General features: G+C 34.4%; 1 protein-coding gene across 1 annotated transcript; it reads left to right on the top strand.

Annotated features, from left to right (window-relative positions):
* The first annotated feature begins 12,613 nt into the window (after window positions 1-12,613).
* Window positions 12,614-13,988, top strand: LOC141664191 (peroxidase N1-like). The gene is made up of 3 exons (XM_074470088.1): window positions 12,614-13,037; window positions 13,145-13,307; window positions 13,415-13,988. Exons 1-3 carry the CDS (start codon window positions 12,648-12,650, stop codon window positions 13,831-13,833), a joined length of 972 nt encoding a protein of 323 aa, XP_074326189.1. The 5' UTR covers window positions 12,614-12,647; the 3' UTR covers window positions 13,834-13,988.
* Window positions 13,989-14,547: the final 559 nt, after the last annotated feature.

Below are 14,547 nucleotides of genomic sequence, written 5' to 3'. Positions count from 1 at the left end.
TTCCCTAACTGAAGCTGTCAATTTGCTGGGCTTTGACCTTCAAAATCATGCACAAGTGAAAAGGCCGGTGGAGGAAAAGTCTAGCGATATCACTTTTGTATGTCACAAAGTCTGTTAAGTACTGATTAAGAAACGGTAAAAAGTACTAATTACTAATTTTACATTATCAGTTAATAGTCCGTTTATGTACACTTTTTAAATGTATAAGATAGAATGCATGCAAGCATGATCTTTCCTGCTAGTGTTATTTGTATCATCATCTAATAATAACCTAATTAATGAGGTGTATAGTTTATATTATAATACTGCCTCCATTCTAAATTGGTCTTATTTAACTTTTACACGTAATTTAAAATGTCTTTGATAGTACATATAATTCCTAGAAGGACTTTAAAATGTCTTTGATAGTACATATGGCTCCTAAAAGGACCATGTCCGGACTCCCAGCTCCATCCAGTCCCCCACACGACTAGTCCTGACAGCCCAACCTTGTGAAGCCCCAGCACGTGAAGCGCATGCCCAACCGCGTTATAGGGACAATTGCCATTCATCAGTCATGAGCATAATTAGGGCACGTGCCAGGAGATCCTTAGAATATTCCTCAGCCACTCGCATCCTGAAACGTGTAAGGTATTCACCTCATCCAGGTGTCCTCTGCTCCTAGAACCATCGACAACCTTTGAACCCAAAACCCTATCCTTGGGCTATGAATAGCCCAAGAAGGTAAGGTTTTGGGGTTAATCACTCTCTTACACTCATATACACACACAACCACCTTACATTCCTATTTATCTTCATCTTCCCCAAAAACGAGTTCTTACTCTCACACAGGAGGCGCCGCGGGACCTAAACCCCACTTCCGGTGTTGTTTTGCAGGAACCCCGCGACAGCTACACCACCACCACGATTAAGGATTCAGGCACGACGTCGAAGGAGCAGCCCCGCCACCAGGAGTTATCATTTGGCGCTAGAAGGAGGGGCTCTCCATCATTGGGTCTCGGTGTCCCTAGATTCACCTTCATCAACAAGCTCTTGAAAGAGTCCATTTCTTTCACTTGTAAGAACCCAAGCAACCAAACTCTCTCATAAATATGAATGTTGTTTATTTAAGCCACGTTTGTGTGTGTTCGTTGTTTTAGGCCACATTTGTGTGAGCCCCGTTTCGTTGATTTACGCCATGTTTGTGTGTCTATTTCTAGTTTCTATTGTTTTAGAACCCTGAGTTTGCTTTAGTTTGCATATCGCCTTTGTGTTCTAAAACCTAGCTATACTCATCCTACCATATTGTCAATTAGTCCCAGAAATTTGTTTAAACCACTCCCAGAAAACTACCTATTGTTTTTCAGGATAGTTTCCACAATTTTCAAAAAGCAACCTGAGATCGATATTGTTAGATTGAATTTTAGTTAGTTGTTGTTGGTACTTTTGAGACAATGGCAAGAGCAGGAAATCATACTTCGTAGAGACCCTTTACTAGTTCCCAGGTCAAGGAGTCGGACCACTCCCAGGCTCAAGACCCGGGAGCCGACCGAGAAACACTCCAGGAGCAACCATTAGAACACACTCTCGTTCTGGAGAGAGTGGTTAATCCCCGGGACACCAGGAGCCTTATTGAGCTGAACCAATACAAGTACACTAACGTCCCAGTGGCTGAGGAACATATGGCCAACCTCACCAGCAATGCACTAACAGAAGCAATCCGACTCTATAGGAAAGAACAAGCTTGGATCCAGGATGAATCCGAACTAGAGGAGGAACCGGAGGAGTCCGGGGACTCCTAGAAATCTAAGAGATCAGTCTTTGACCTCATTGGGGTTAAGGGGAAGAAAAAACAAAAGGATCAGGGCAATAAGAAAGAAACAAAGAAGCCAAACAGAAGAGGTTGGAAGAGATGAGGGAACAAATCAAAAAGGAAGAAGAAGCAAAGCTTCAACTAAAGATTCAAAAAAGAATGCAGTCAGAAGAAGAGAAGCTACTGGCCAAATTCAGGACTAAGAGGACACGGAGGGATCCCACTCCCGAGGTCATTTCTGATGATGCTGAAGAGAAGCAAAAGAATCTTAAGGATATAATCTATGAACTACAAAAGAAAATGGACAAAGACTCTCGAATGGAAGTTGAGGAAACTCCAACCCCTTTCAGCCACTCCTTGGAAGTTATTCCCCGGCAGCGGGACCTAAAGCACTATAACTTCAGTTCTTTCGATGGTCTGGGAGAGCTAGAAGAACATTTGAATTACTTTGAGCAGATTGAACGGATATACTACTACAATGATTTAACAAAGTCCGGGTTCTTCGCATCAACTCTCAAGGGAGGGGTTGAGAGATGGTTCAGCAGGATCCCCTCCTGGAGCTTCCATAGTTGGAAGGAGTTCCGCAGAGGCTTCCTTAGGAGGTTTCGAGCAAACAAGACACACGAGATGCATATATTTCATCTGGAAACAATCAGACAGCATGACAACGAGTCCCTCTCATCCTATATGAGGCATTTCCAGGAAACAATCAACAAGATCTCGAACTTGGACGAGCGCGAGGCTTTGAGCATCTTCAAGAGAACCTTAGACCCGGAGCACAATGAAAGATACATAGTAGAACTAATCAACAAGGAGCTGCAGAGTTTGGCGGCAGCCTACTCCATGACTGCCAGATTCATCAAAGACACTGATGTGCTCCAAGCTATGAGGATGACCCGGAATGAAGGATCTAGGAGCAAAAATTCTGATGACCGACCGAAAGGAAATTAGTATCAGGACAAAAAATTCAAATAGAGCCAGCAGAACCAAGACATACAAACTACTCCGATCTTATAGAGGCTCGGTCCTAAGTTAGAGTCCAAAAGCAATCCAGGACCGACCAATTATTCCTGAGAGCCAAAGGAGGAATCAGACTGGACTCCTCTCAACATGTCCTAGGAGGAAATCTTGAAGAAGATGAAAGAAAAGCCATTTTATTATCTACCGAAACTAATACAGACTCCTCCGGAAAGCAGGCCATACAATAGGCAGTGCGACTATCATAAGACACATGGCCACAAGACTGAGAACTACTTATCACTTAAGTACTTCATCGGGGAGCAAGTAAAGAAAGGAAACCTGAACAAGTACTTGGTTCGGGAGAGCAACCACAGAGGAGAGGGGAAGAAGAAAGAAAATATAGTTAATGTGGTCCTAGGAGGCTCCCACTCCCCACCTCGAAGCCCGGACTTTGGAGAAGAGGTTCTATCAATCCAATCATTCCTAGATTTGGTGATATCCTTCAGCGATAAGGACTACGAAGGAGTCAACCCTAACTAAAATGCAGCCTTAGTTGTCACTTTGGAAATTTTTGACAATGAATTAAGGAGAATGCTAATAGATTTTGGAGCCAAATTGCAGCTTAAAATTTTTAAATATAATTTTCTAAAGTAATATTTTGAAAAAAATTCTAAAAAATAAAAGTATTATTTTAAATATTGCTAAAATATGTAAATGGACAAGAATAATATATTCATCCGAGATCTTATAATTAATTTTTAATGTTTTTACATAAGTTTAACTATTTTCGATTATTTTTATAAAAGTTTAATATTTTGTAATTAATTTTGCTAAATTAAAACGCAAGTGGTTGGTTTTGTAAATTCGACCGTTTCAGATGAATTTGTAAATTCGACTGGTTTTGGTTGAGTTTGTTAACTCGACCAATTTCGGTTAGAATTATAAATACAACCGCTTCCAGTTGAATTTAGCCACTTGTTTATTACAACTTAATTTGGTTGAATTTATGAGATCCATTTTAGCAACCCTACTGCCTCATTTTTCTAGCAGCCGCAATTATTCATTTTCTCCCTTCTTCCACCCAATTTTGCATTCATGTAATCATCCATTATCATCAATTAAGTAAAATTATCGATTTTTTATTTTTTTTATTCTATGAATTTTGTAAGTCATTGTTTGTTTATAATTACATACCTTTTACATATGTAGAAATGATTTGATTAATTTGAATTTGTTGATAAATATCAAATAATTGTTGTTTACTAACTTTATTGATAGGATGACATATAATGTAATATGTTGATATTATTTTGCTTGACAAATAATATATTGATATTGTTAGTGGTTAATAATTATGTATATGTCCACATTTGTAGATGGTATCTGATCGTAGTTGGATTGGCCGTAATTGATTTAATGAGGTAAAATATATAATAGAAGAATATAAAGCCAGAGTGGATCATTTCATTATATTTTCTATAGAAAATGGTGAAGAAGAAAATAATGGTCTTATAAAATGTCAGTGCCAAGATTGTCGAAATAGGTATTTCAAGATGCCTAATACCGTGAAAATTGATTTGTATCGACATAGTATCATGCAATGACATCCTATATGGGATTTTCACAGGGAGAAAGATATGTCACAAATCAAGGTTGGAATGATTTCTAGATACAAAGATGACGACATGTATGATGCACATAATAATAATGATTTTGAGGATTGCGAAAATTTTGAGGAAGATCCAAACGAAACAGCAAAAACATTTTACAAGATGGTGAATACTGCTTCTGAACAATTTATCCATACCATTTCAATTTTACAACATTGAAGTTCTTAATAAAGTTACTTGAGTGGAAAAACAAGCATAATTGTAGTAATAATGGCTTTGATAACTTGCTTCATCTTATTGGATTAGTATTGCCTAATGATGTTTGCGAAAATGATTGCATGTTATTTTACAAGGAACATAGTGACAAAATAAAGTGTGATATATGAAATGGAGAAAAATACCATAAGCAGAAAGATCCTAAAAAATAGAAGATTCCACGAAAAATCTTGCGTTATTTTCCTATTACCATGAGATTGTAGCGTTTATTCATGGACGAGACTACTGCAAAATGTATGAGATGGCACCATGATAGAATTGCAATTGAAGGTGAATTAAGTCACCCAGCAGATGGAGATGAATGGAAATAATTTGATCGGAGATTTTAAAGATTTTAATAATATATTCGAAATGTAAGATTGGGGCTCTCTACAGATGGATTTGACCCTTTTCGTTATAAGCACACGAAGGAGTAAATGGTATGGCATGTCTTTGTTGTTGTGTACAACCTTCCTCCCTCTATGTGTGCAAAGACTCCATATATGTTCATGCCATTTCTTATTCCCCGGCTGACAGATCCAACAAAAGACTTGCATGTTTATCTTAGGCCATTGATTGATGAATTGAAAGTGCTATGGAATACTGGGGTTGAAACATATAACATGTTCTCACGTATAAATTTTATCATAAAGGCGACACTTTTGTGGACTATTAGTGACTTCCCTGGACTTTCCATGCTTAACGGATGGTCCACCAAAGGTAAGTTATCATCTCCAGTTTGTATGGGAGAAGTAAAAGGTAAACAACTCAAATATGGTGGGAAAACGAGTTTTTATGAAACTACTCGATATTTTTAGAGGCAGACTATCCCCTAAGAAGGAGTACTAAATTTGGAAGTGTAGAGAGACGATCAGTTTGTGCTCGACATTCAGGGGGCCACGCAAAGGTAATGTGTGAGAAGATACAATTTCCCCTCTGGGAAAGTCGCATAAGAAAAAGCCAAGAGATTATGGGGTAAAACATAATTGGACTCATTTTTCTCCATTTTTTGAGCTTCCATATTGGGAGACACTAAGCCTTCGTCATAATATTGAAATTATGCACACAGAAAAGAATGTCTTAGATAATATTTTCTACACAATTCTTGGTGATGCAAAGTAGACCAAAGACAACACAAAGTCAATAAAAGATTGTCAAGAATTTGGTGTACACCGTGAGTTGTGAATTCGAGATGATGGCACTGAACCACATGCATCATATATACTTTCAAAGGAACAAGTTCATAAGTTATTCAAGTGGATTATCTCATTAAAACTTATAGAAGGTTATGCCTCAAATATATCTAGGTGTGTCAATTGGGCAAAAAAATGCATTCGTGGTATGAAATCACATGTTGGTCACGTCTTCATGCAAAAATTGTTGCTTATCGTTTATTGTGACCTTCTTTCGAAGCATGTAGTGGATCCTATCATTGAATTGTGAAACTTCTTTCAAGATATATGCTCTTCAACTGTCAAGTACTCATATTGAGAAAAAATTGAGAAAGATATAGTGGGGATAATGTCCAAACTTGAAACCGTCTTCACTCCTGGTTTATTTGATCCAATTGATCATTTGTCACTACATTAAGCAACTAAGTGTAAGTGGGGTGTACCAGCTAATGGGCGTTGGATGTATTTTATTGAAAGATACTTGCACAACTTTAAACTGAAAGTAGGAAATAAAGCTTGAGCGGAATGTTCAATGGCACAACGCTATATTGAGGAGGAATGTGTACACTTTTGCACACTGTATTTTGATTCCAGAAATAGAATAATACATAATAAATTAAGGAGAAATGAGGCACCTAGAATGTTTTATGATGAGAATTTGTAAGAAGTGTACACAAATCTAACGCATCCTAGTCTGCAAACTAACGTTAGAATGTTAAGTGGTGATGAATATGAACTAGTGGCATACTATGTTCTTATTAATTCGCCGGAGGTTGCAAAGTACTTGTGGTACGTTATTTGTTTGTTTTAATTTTGCATTTATCCAAATTAAAATATAATTTTTGATTGTTTAACTTGAATATGTAGTGGATTCCAAAAGTTGGTACAACAACACTACTTGTATTTCAATGATGGAGAAAATGAACAATTTTTTAAAAAAATATTTAGGGATTGGTTTGAAAGAAGGGTATGCATTATATTTACACACGCACACATATTTAAGTCGTATAAATTATGTTTCTTATATTTCTCATATATTATTTTTAGGTACAAGATGATGAGAAACTCAAGATAAATTCATAGACCTAATAAGAGGTTCGTTGAATAAAGTGGAGTCTTATAAACATGCAAGTGTAATGGTAACAAATTTAATAGCGTAAAGTGTAATGAGTTCACTTCACCAAATTTAATAGTGTAAAGCATAAAAGTGCACTACAAGTGCAAGTCTTATAATATGTAGTGGCTAATGAGTTCACTTCACCAAATTCTGGTGTAATTGTCATAGATGACAAATTTATATTTTTTTAATATCCAAGTTCTAATTTTTTATTACTATTTGTTTCCAAATTTAATACATTTGTAATTGCGGGGACTTCTTATGAAGAAAGTTATGGAAACTATTATGGGAGAATAAAAGAAATTTTAAAACTCATCTATCATAATGGACAAAAAGTGATCGTCTTCAAATGTCATTGATTTGATCATACAAAATATGTCAAAGTTGATAAACGCTGGATGACAACCATGAATGTGAAATCAAAACTAAATGTCGAAGACGTGTTTGTGTTGGCTAGTCAGACCCATTAGGTATAAAATGCACCAAATATTTTTAATGTGAAATCATCATGGTACACGATTCGAACAATGAAGAGATGATTAGTTGATGAAAGTGTGTCAACTCAAGAAAAAAATAAAATCAATGATGATGCTCTGCAAAACGAAGTGTCAAATACTTCATCATCGCACGTTGAAAGTGTTATTGGTCATGATCCCTCAAATTTCTTTATTGACTTGAGGATGTTTGAAATTGATTATCCAGTGGATGGGAATGAGGAAGAAGAAAAGAAAAAATGTGAGGAAGACGACTATAAGAATGAAGATGATGAATTAAGTGATAATGATGATTTAGTGTAATTTAACAATTTTTATGTGTACTAAAAAGTTTGTCTATTAATCTAACTTCTTTAATTTGAGTTAATTAAATATTTCTTGTTATTTATTTAAAATTGTATGATATTTTATTTTTTAAACTAAAACAGGGGATTTATGCAGAAGGATAGGGGAGGCAAGAGATTATGGTCACTTAAATTCGACCGCATTAAGTCAAAAGTATTCCCGGCTAAATTTGACCGTATTACATCATAAATTATCACGGCTAAATTCGACTGCTCTCAGTCAATTAGATGTTTGATATATAAACAAATTTATCCCATTTTTGCTCTTTTCATCGCCGCCTCATCATATAGAAATTAGGGTTTCTCTCAAATCCAAATCAGACAGACAGATAATCTAAATCATAGATTCGAATCCATGGCTGAAGAAGGCTCAAATCTCTTCATCAGACAAATAATACGTTCACAGGTTTGTCTCTCTCACTCTCTCTCTTTCTCTCTCTCTTAACCTTCTGTTTTTCCTGCCTCCGACTTTCTAAATTTATACATAGAAACCCTAATTTAATTTAGGGTTATATTTGGGGTTTTCTATAATTTAGGAGTCTGATTAGTTTTATGTTAAGTTCCGTGTTTCTGGTTTTGGGTGTGAAGTTGTTTTATGTTTGGTTTCGAGTTTTAGGTTGTGATATTGTAAGTATATGATTGAATTATCTAAAACACTAATAAATTTTGAGAAATGATTTTAGTGGGGAGTTATTTTTGGTTAATTGAGTTTGGTATTTGGTCATATTTTCGGGTCTTCATCATGTGGTTTAACCGATCGTATTTATGTGATTGTATTTAACCGGTCGTATTTAACCGATTATATTTAGTATAAATACGACTGATCTAATAAATATGACTCGAGTATTTTCGACCGGCCCAACCGGTTGTATTTAACTAAATACAACCTTTTTTGGGCGGTTGTATTTAGGCGTTTTTTTGTAGTGCAGAAAGGTGATGTGGATCTTTTAGCTTATGGTTAGAGAATCAACGAATATAGAAGATCTGATAGATGATATGTAAAAATAATATTGCTAACAGGTGTCATGGTTGGAGGACTACATTTTTTAGCTAATATGTATACCATACTATTACATAGACTTTTTAGCTCACAGGTGCATTCCGTTGGAGATATATACTCTAAAGGAGGGCTATCTGTACAAAAATTATTATTTGTGATTTTTTGAAAAATTTTCTAATCGTGAATTTAACATTTTTCTTTGTTAACTAAAAATGTCAACTCCACTAAAATATCTTGGTAAACACTGCCCGTCAGAATTTCATCTTTTAATATCTATATTAGAACAATTTGTTGAGGTTGAATTTCTGTGTAGCAATTGATATTCTGGTTGACATTGAAACATGCATGTTTTGTCTTGTGTTATTCTAGAATGATTACGATACAAGTGATGGTCAAATTTGTTTTAAAAAATTGCACTTAAGTGGACATTGTAGTTGTGTAATTTGGTGATTATCTACAGTATAATATACTGACTAGGTCAATCCACACTACATTTTCAATGAAATTTCAAACACATTAATGCATCAACCACTTAATTAGTAGTACTAGTAGCTCATATTTTGTGCAACTCATTTTGTCACTACTACATTATTATAATATAAGAGGGAGACGGAGAAACGGTCGGTGAAGAAAAGTCTAATAATCCCACTTTTGCAATTTGCATGTGACAAAAAGTCCTAGATGTTTGTTAAAAAAGGAAAGTCAAAATTGATTCCTCGTTTTGCATTATCAGTTTAATAGTCAGTCTACCTACACTTCTCCGTGCGTGTCTGTTTGAAAAATATTAAAATAAATAATTAATTATTTAAAATGAAAAAATAACTTTTAAGTTTTAAGTATATAAATATATATAAGTTTTAAAAGTGTTTGGATAATTTTAATTTTAAGTCAATTTTTTTTATATAAATGCCATATATCGATTAATTTTTGAAAATAAAATTATCTTAATCCGTAAAGTTCTAATTCAAATTAGATTAACATTTAAAAACATATAGTTTAAAACTGAAGTTTATAAAAAATGAAAAATAAAATAAATTAAAAAAGGTACGTCGTTACTAAAATGCAACTTATCAGCTTATAAGTTATAAATTCCGTTTATAATTTGAGTCGATAAATAGTCATAAGTTGTTACGGGTTTATAAGTCATAAGTCGGCCTATAAGCATCTCCCAAACTGGCCCATTATTAATGTTTAATAGAGCATGAATGCAGTACTCTCTCCAACGAGAGTCGGCCTCTGTTTTCAAATCTAGTGTTTTAATCGCCCCTTCTATTCTCCATTCCGCATATCTACAATCCCATTCACCGTTTAATTATTTTCACTGTTTCATCTTCTCTTTTATTTTACTGTTTTTTCAAAATTTCGAATAAACTTCTTTTATGAGTGGGATCTAATCCTTTTTGGGTGATATCTTTCTTGTACATTGTTATCAAGGTTGTCCCAAATTTTTTTGGGTGTGAGTATATTTTGTTTAAAGTATTTGTATTTTTTGGTGTTGGTTCCATTGGAAAGGATTTATATGATTTTTTGACATATCTGGATTTCTTGTATCGAAAATGAGACGGTGGTGATATCACAGGTGATTACTTTTCACAACAAAAGATTATTCATCATTTGAGGGCATTTGTTCCTCCGATTTTAATTGATGTAACTAAAAATTCTAAATATTGGATTACAGATGACATTAATGTAAAAGTCAATTGTGATGCTGCTATATTCAGGGTTGGTGTTGGGTGGATTGGTCGGAAGGTTATTATAATCCTTTTTATTTAAAAAAAATTATTTTATTTGTCAAGCAATCTGAAAATAAGACGACTATTTATTTAGTTCATTTATTTGTTTTCCAATCAGGTTGTATTATTAGTTCGGGGTCTGTTCTGGCTGTTTTCTAGTATTTTAATGAATATATTTTATTTTGTTTGTAAAAAAATAGAGCATGAATGCATGGTCCCTTCGGCTTGTGTTATTAGGTTTTCATCTTTGCATGATAGCATGGCTCGGTGAATTTCCATCGCTAAGTAAAATACATTTTCTTGGTATCCGTTGCCGGTCTACTCAGACAGCGTGTTAAATTTACTATTGGGCTCATGTGCACTCTATCAATATTAAATATTTGATTACAATAAATATGATTTTATGTATGGTAATATAAAAAAATGTAATAAGGTATTCCTTTTGGTCCATTATATAGGTCCTGATCCATTATATAAGACGTTTGACTTTTTTCATGACGTAATCTTTGAAAATATAGTAAAAATCTTATTTTTTTTTATTTTTTTTTGAATTAAAATTTAACATATATATTTAATTCAGAAAAAAATTAAAAATAATAATTTTTATTATATTTCCAAAGCCCCTAAATATACGTGAAAATGTCAAACGACTTATATAATGGAGCAGCGGGAGTATAATTTAAGTCCAATTTTAATATTATCAAAAAAATAATCAACAAACAATAATTATCTACCCAAAATACCCATGAAACACGCATTTGAGATATGCGAATTCACTTCTTTTAAATTTAATAAAGAATACGCATTTCATAAATATGTATTTTTTGTGTGTCTTTTAGTGAATACGCATTCATTCATAGAATACATATTCATTTATTGTTTTAAAAATAATACGTATGTACAGGATGCGTTTTATTAAAAAAAAATTGAATACTCAAGTATAAAATTCATATGTAGTGAGCATTTTGGGCAAAACGTACATTCAATCAGCATTTTGGGCCTTTGAATCTGGAAAGTAGTTATTTTTTCATAAATATTTTTTTTATTGTAGGTAACCCGCAGCCGCTACCCTACGGGTGCGCACTGGGTAAACCCTGCGGGCTCACGCAATAGCCTGCAAAACACGTGAACCAAGGTAAACCGCATTTAAGCGACAGTCTCTGACTCAGGAGACATAATCATTGATTCCCCTCCAGTGGCATTCGAATCTGTGACTAACTGAGCCAACCCTTGCGGACAATTTTTTCATAAATATTTGTTTAATCAATTATATATAAAAAAATTATGTTATTCTACAACTATTTAAATACTAAAATATGTATAATAATTCAATCATAAATAAAATATGATAAGATGTTGTACACCATGTAACTATTTAATATAGCTCTTCAAAAATAGTAGTTCAATTTCGCATTAGTGCATTCCTCATTATCTGCAAATTTGTTGGAGGAATATTGCAATCATCTGTGAAAAATAAGAAAATTAAAACAATATTACAAGAACATGAGATGTAACAATATATACATGTATATTATAATATTATTAAAATAAATTTCTTAAATATTAAATAATAAAACAAGTAATATTTAAAATAACCCTGCATGGAACTATAAGCTAGTCCTTTATAACAATTGCATGTGAACGGAATACGCAGCACTAAGTAAAAAAACTTGATATCGAATTAAGAACTTTCTTAATATTCCTTTTCTTTGCTTCTTTTGAAAACGTTTCTCTGTTGATTTTTAATTTTAAGTAAAAACGATTCTACCACAGTCAGCAATTTTCCCTTTCTCTGTTGATTTTTAGTTTATTATACTTAGCTAGTAGACATAGCCTAACAACTTTGTATTTAACATCTAATAATTTAGTTAGTTTTCCTAGTAGAAAGTAAACACCACACACACAATCAAACATTAAAAGTAAACTGAGGACCTTAACATGTATACTGTAATTATGTGAACAAGGACTGTATTTTGATTGAAAATGTCTAAATATGACAAACTAATTAGGGGCAGCCGGGCTAACAAGTGGATTCAATTTGAAATTTCTTGCCATATCTTTACACGTTTATTCAACTTGTACTCTTTCCTATCAGTATAAATACACCATGTTCGTTTGGTTTAAAATCACACAATCAACTTGTAACAACACATAGCAAGCTATAGCTCAAATGGATTCTTATCTTAAGAATGTTTCTCTTCTTTTGGTTCTTTTACTTGTTACACCTTTGGCATTGGCACAGACTAAGGTCGGTTTCTATTCGAGTTCTTGTCCCAAAGCAGAATCAATTGTTACAGCCACAGTTAAGAAACATGTTAAGTCCAATACTGCTGTTGCTCCGGGATTGCTAAGAATGATCTTCCATGATTGTTTCGTTCATGGTTGTGATGCTTCCATTCTTATCGATGGTAGCGATACTGAGAAAACTGCTGTACCAAATCTTTTGTTGAGAGGATATGATGTCATTGAGGATGCTAAAACACAACTTGAGGCAGAATGCCCTGGTATAGTGTCTTGTGCTGATATTCTTGCTCTTGCTGGTCGTGATTCTACGGTTGCGGTAAGTTAATGTTGTGAAATTGCTTATTTCAATAAAGTGTATTCATAAAACTAAACATTGTACTCTTGAATCATTGTCTAAACTTTTTCATTTTGTTATAAATGCAGGTTGGTGGATTAACATACAAAGTGCCAACAGGACGGAGAGATGGACTGGTGTCACTGGCTTCAGATACCGCTAATCTGCCAAGGTTCACAGATTCAGTCTCTGTCCAAAAACAAAAATTTTCAGATGTAGGTCTCAGTGCTCAAGATCTCGTCACTCTTGTTGGTAAGCGTTGTCTCAATTGTTTCATATACATTCAGTTGGACTTGGTTCTTTGCATGCATGCACTACTGTAATTTTTTCTCACTATCGACGATAATTATGTACTGTAGGAGGACACACAATTGGAACAGTTGCCTGCCAATTCGTGAGCTACAGATTATATAACTACACAGGCGCCGGTGATGTTGATCCTTCCATTGATTCTGCATTCGTTTCTACACTCAAATCTCTTTGTCCCCAAAACGGTGATGGAAACAAACGCATTGCCTTAGATTATGGAAGCGGGGACAACTTCGACAACTCCTTTTTCAAAAATGTGCAAAACAACCGCGGAATTATGGAATCAGATCAAAGCCTGTGGCAGGACAGTACAACTAAGAATTTTGTGCGGAGGTTTATTGGCATTAGAGGCTTGGCTGGATTAACTTTGAACGTGGAGTTCGGAAAAGCTATGATTAAAATGACCAATGTTGGGGTGAAAACTGGTACTGATGGCGAAATTCGTAAAGTTTGTTCTAAAATTAATTAAAGGACTTAATTTTTTCAGTTTTGGAGTTATCTTTTGTAGGACAAGACGAAAGTTGTTCATAATACTCTAATCTATGTACGTACAAGTTGACGAGTTCTTTGATGTAATGCTATTTTGATATTGTTGAATGAAAACAACATGTTTGCTACTATTTATACATGCTGTTTGTATTGAAATGGCTTTGTGTCACTGCAATTCAAGGACGTAGTTAATGTGTTTCTCTGTATAGTGTGAGGAGTTTGATTTGTTCTTTTTATTTGTATGTTTAACACTACAAGAATTCTTAGTTTTACCGACGAAGGTTGCCAACGGAAAACATTCTGTTGGCAATTTCTAACAGATTGCTAACGGATATAGAAAAGTTGAAAAGTCAATGATATGCTAACGAACAGCCAACGGTTTACTAACATTTATATGCCAATAGAAATATTCGTTAGTATTAGTAGGCGCGAAATTAGCCCGCCAGAACTTAGCAACAAAACTACCAATGAACTTGCAACGGATATTTACCAACGGAGTTGTAACGACATAACAACCGTTTACCAAGGAATTGCCACATTTTCGGTGGGTAGTTCTGTTGGCAATTCCGTTAGTAATACGTTGGTGATCCGTTGTAAAAGTTTAGTCTCTTGTTTCGGTTATACTATTTCCGTTACTAAACCGTTGTAATTTTGGATCGGTTAAAATACATTATGTTACTAATCCGTTGGTAAG

This window comes from Apium graveolens, chromosome 6 (genome assembly GCF_009905375.1).
Source record: "Apium graveolens cultivar Ventura chromosome 6, ASM990537v1, whole genome shotgun sequence".
In the NCBI taxonomy this organism is placed as follows: Eukaryota; Viridiplantae; Streptophyta; class Magnoliopsida; order Apiales; family Apiaceae; genus Apium; species Apium graveolens.
The sequence above is the reverse complement of the archived record's forward strand: the minus strand, read 5'-3'. Positions and strand labels throughout refer to the sequence as shown.

Coding starts and splice junctions, on each gene's coding strand:
- LOC141664191 (XM_074470088.1), top strand. CDS start 12,648: ATGGATTCTTATCTTAAGAATGTTTCTCTTCTTTTGGTTCTTTTACTT. Junction 13,038..13,144: donor GTCGTGATTCTACGGTTGCG/GTAAGTTAATGT, acceptor TTATAAATGCAG/GTTGGTGGATTAACATACAA. Junction 13,308..13,414: donor AGATCTCGTCACTCTTGTTG/GTAAGCGTTGTC, acceptor TATGTACTGTAG/GAGGACACACAATTGGAACA.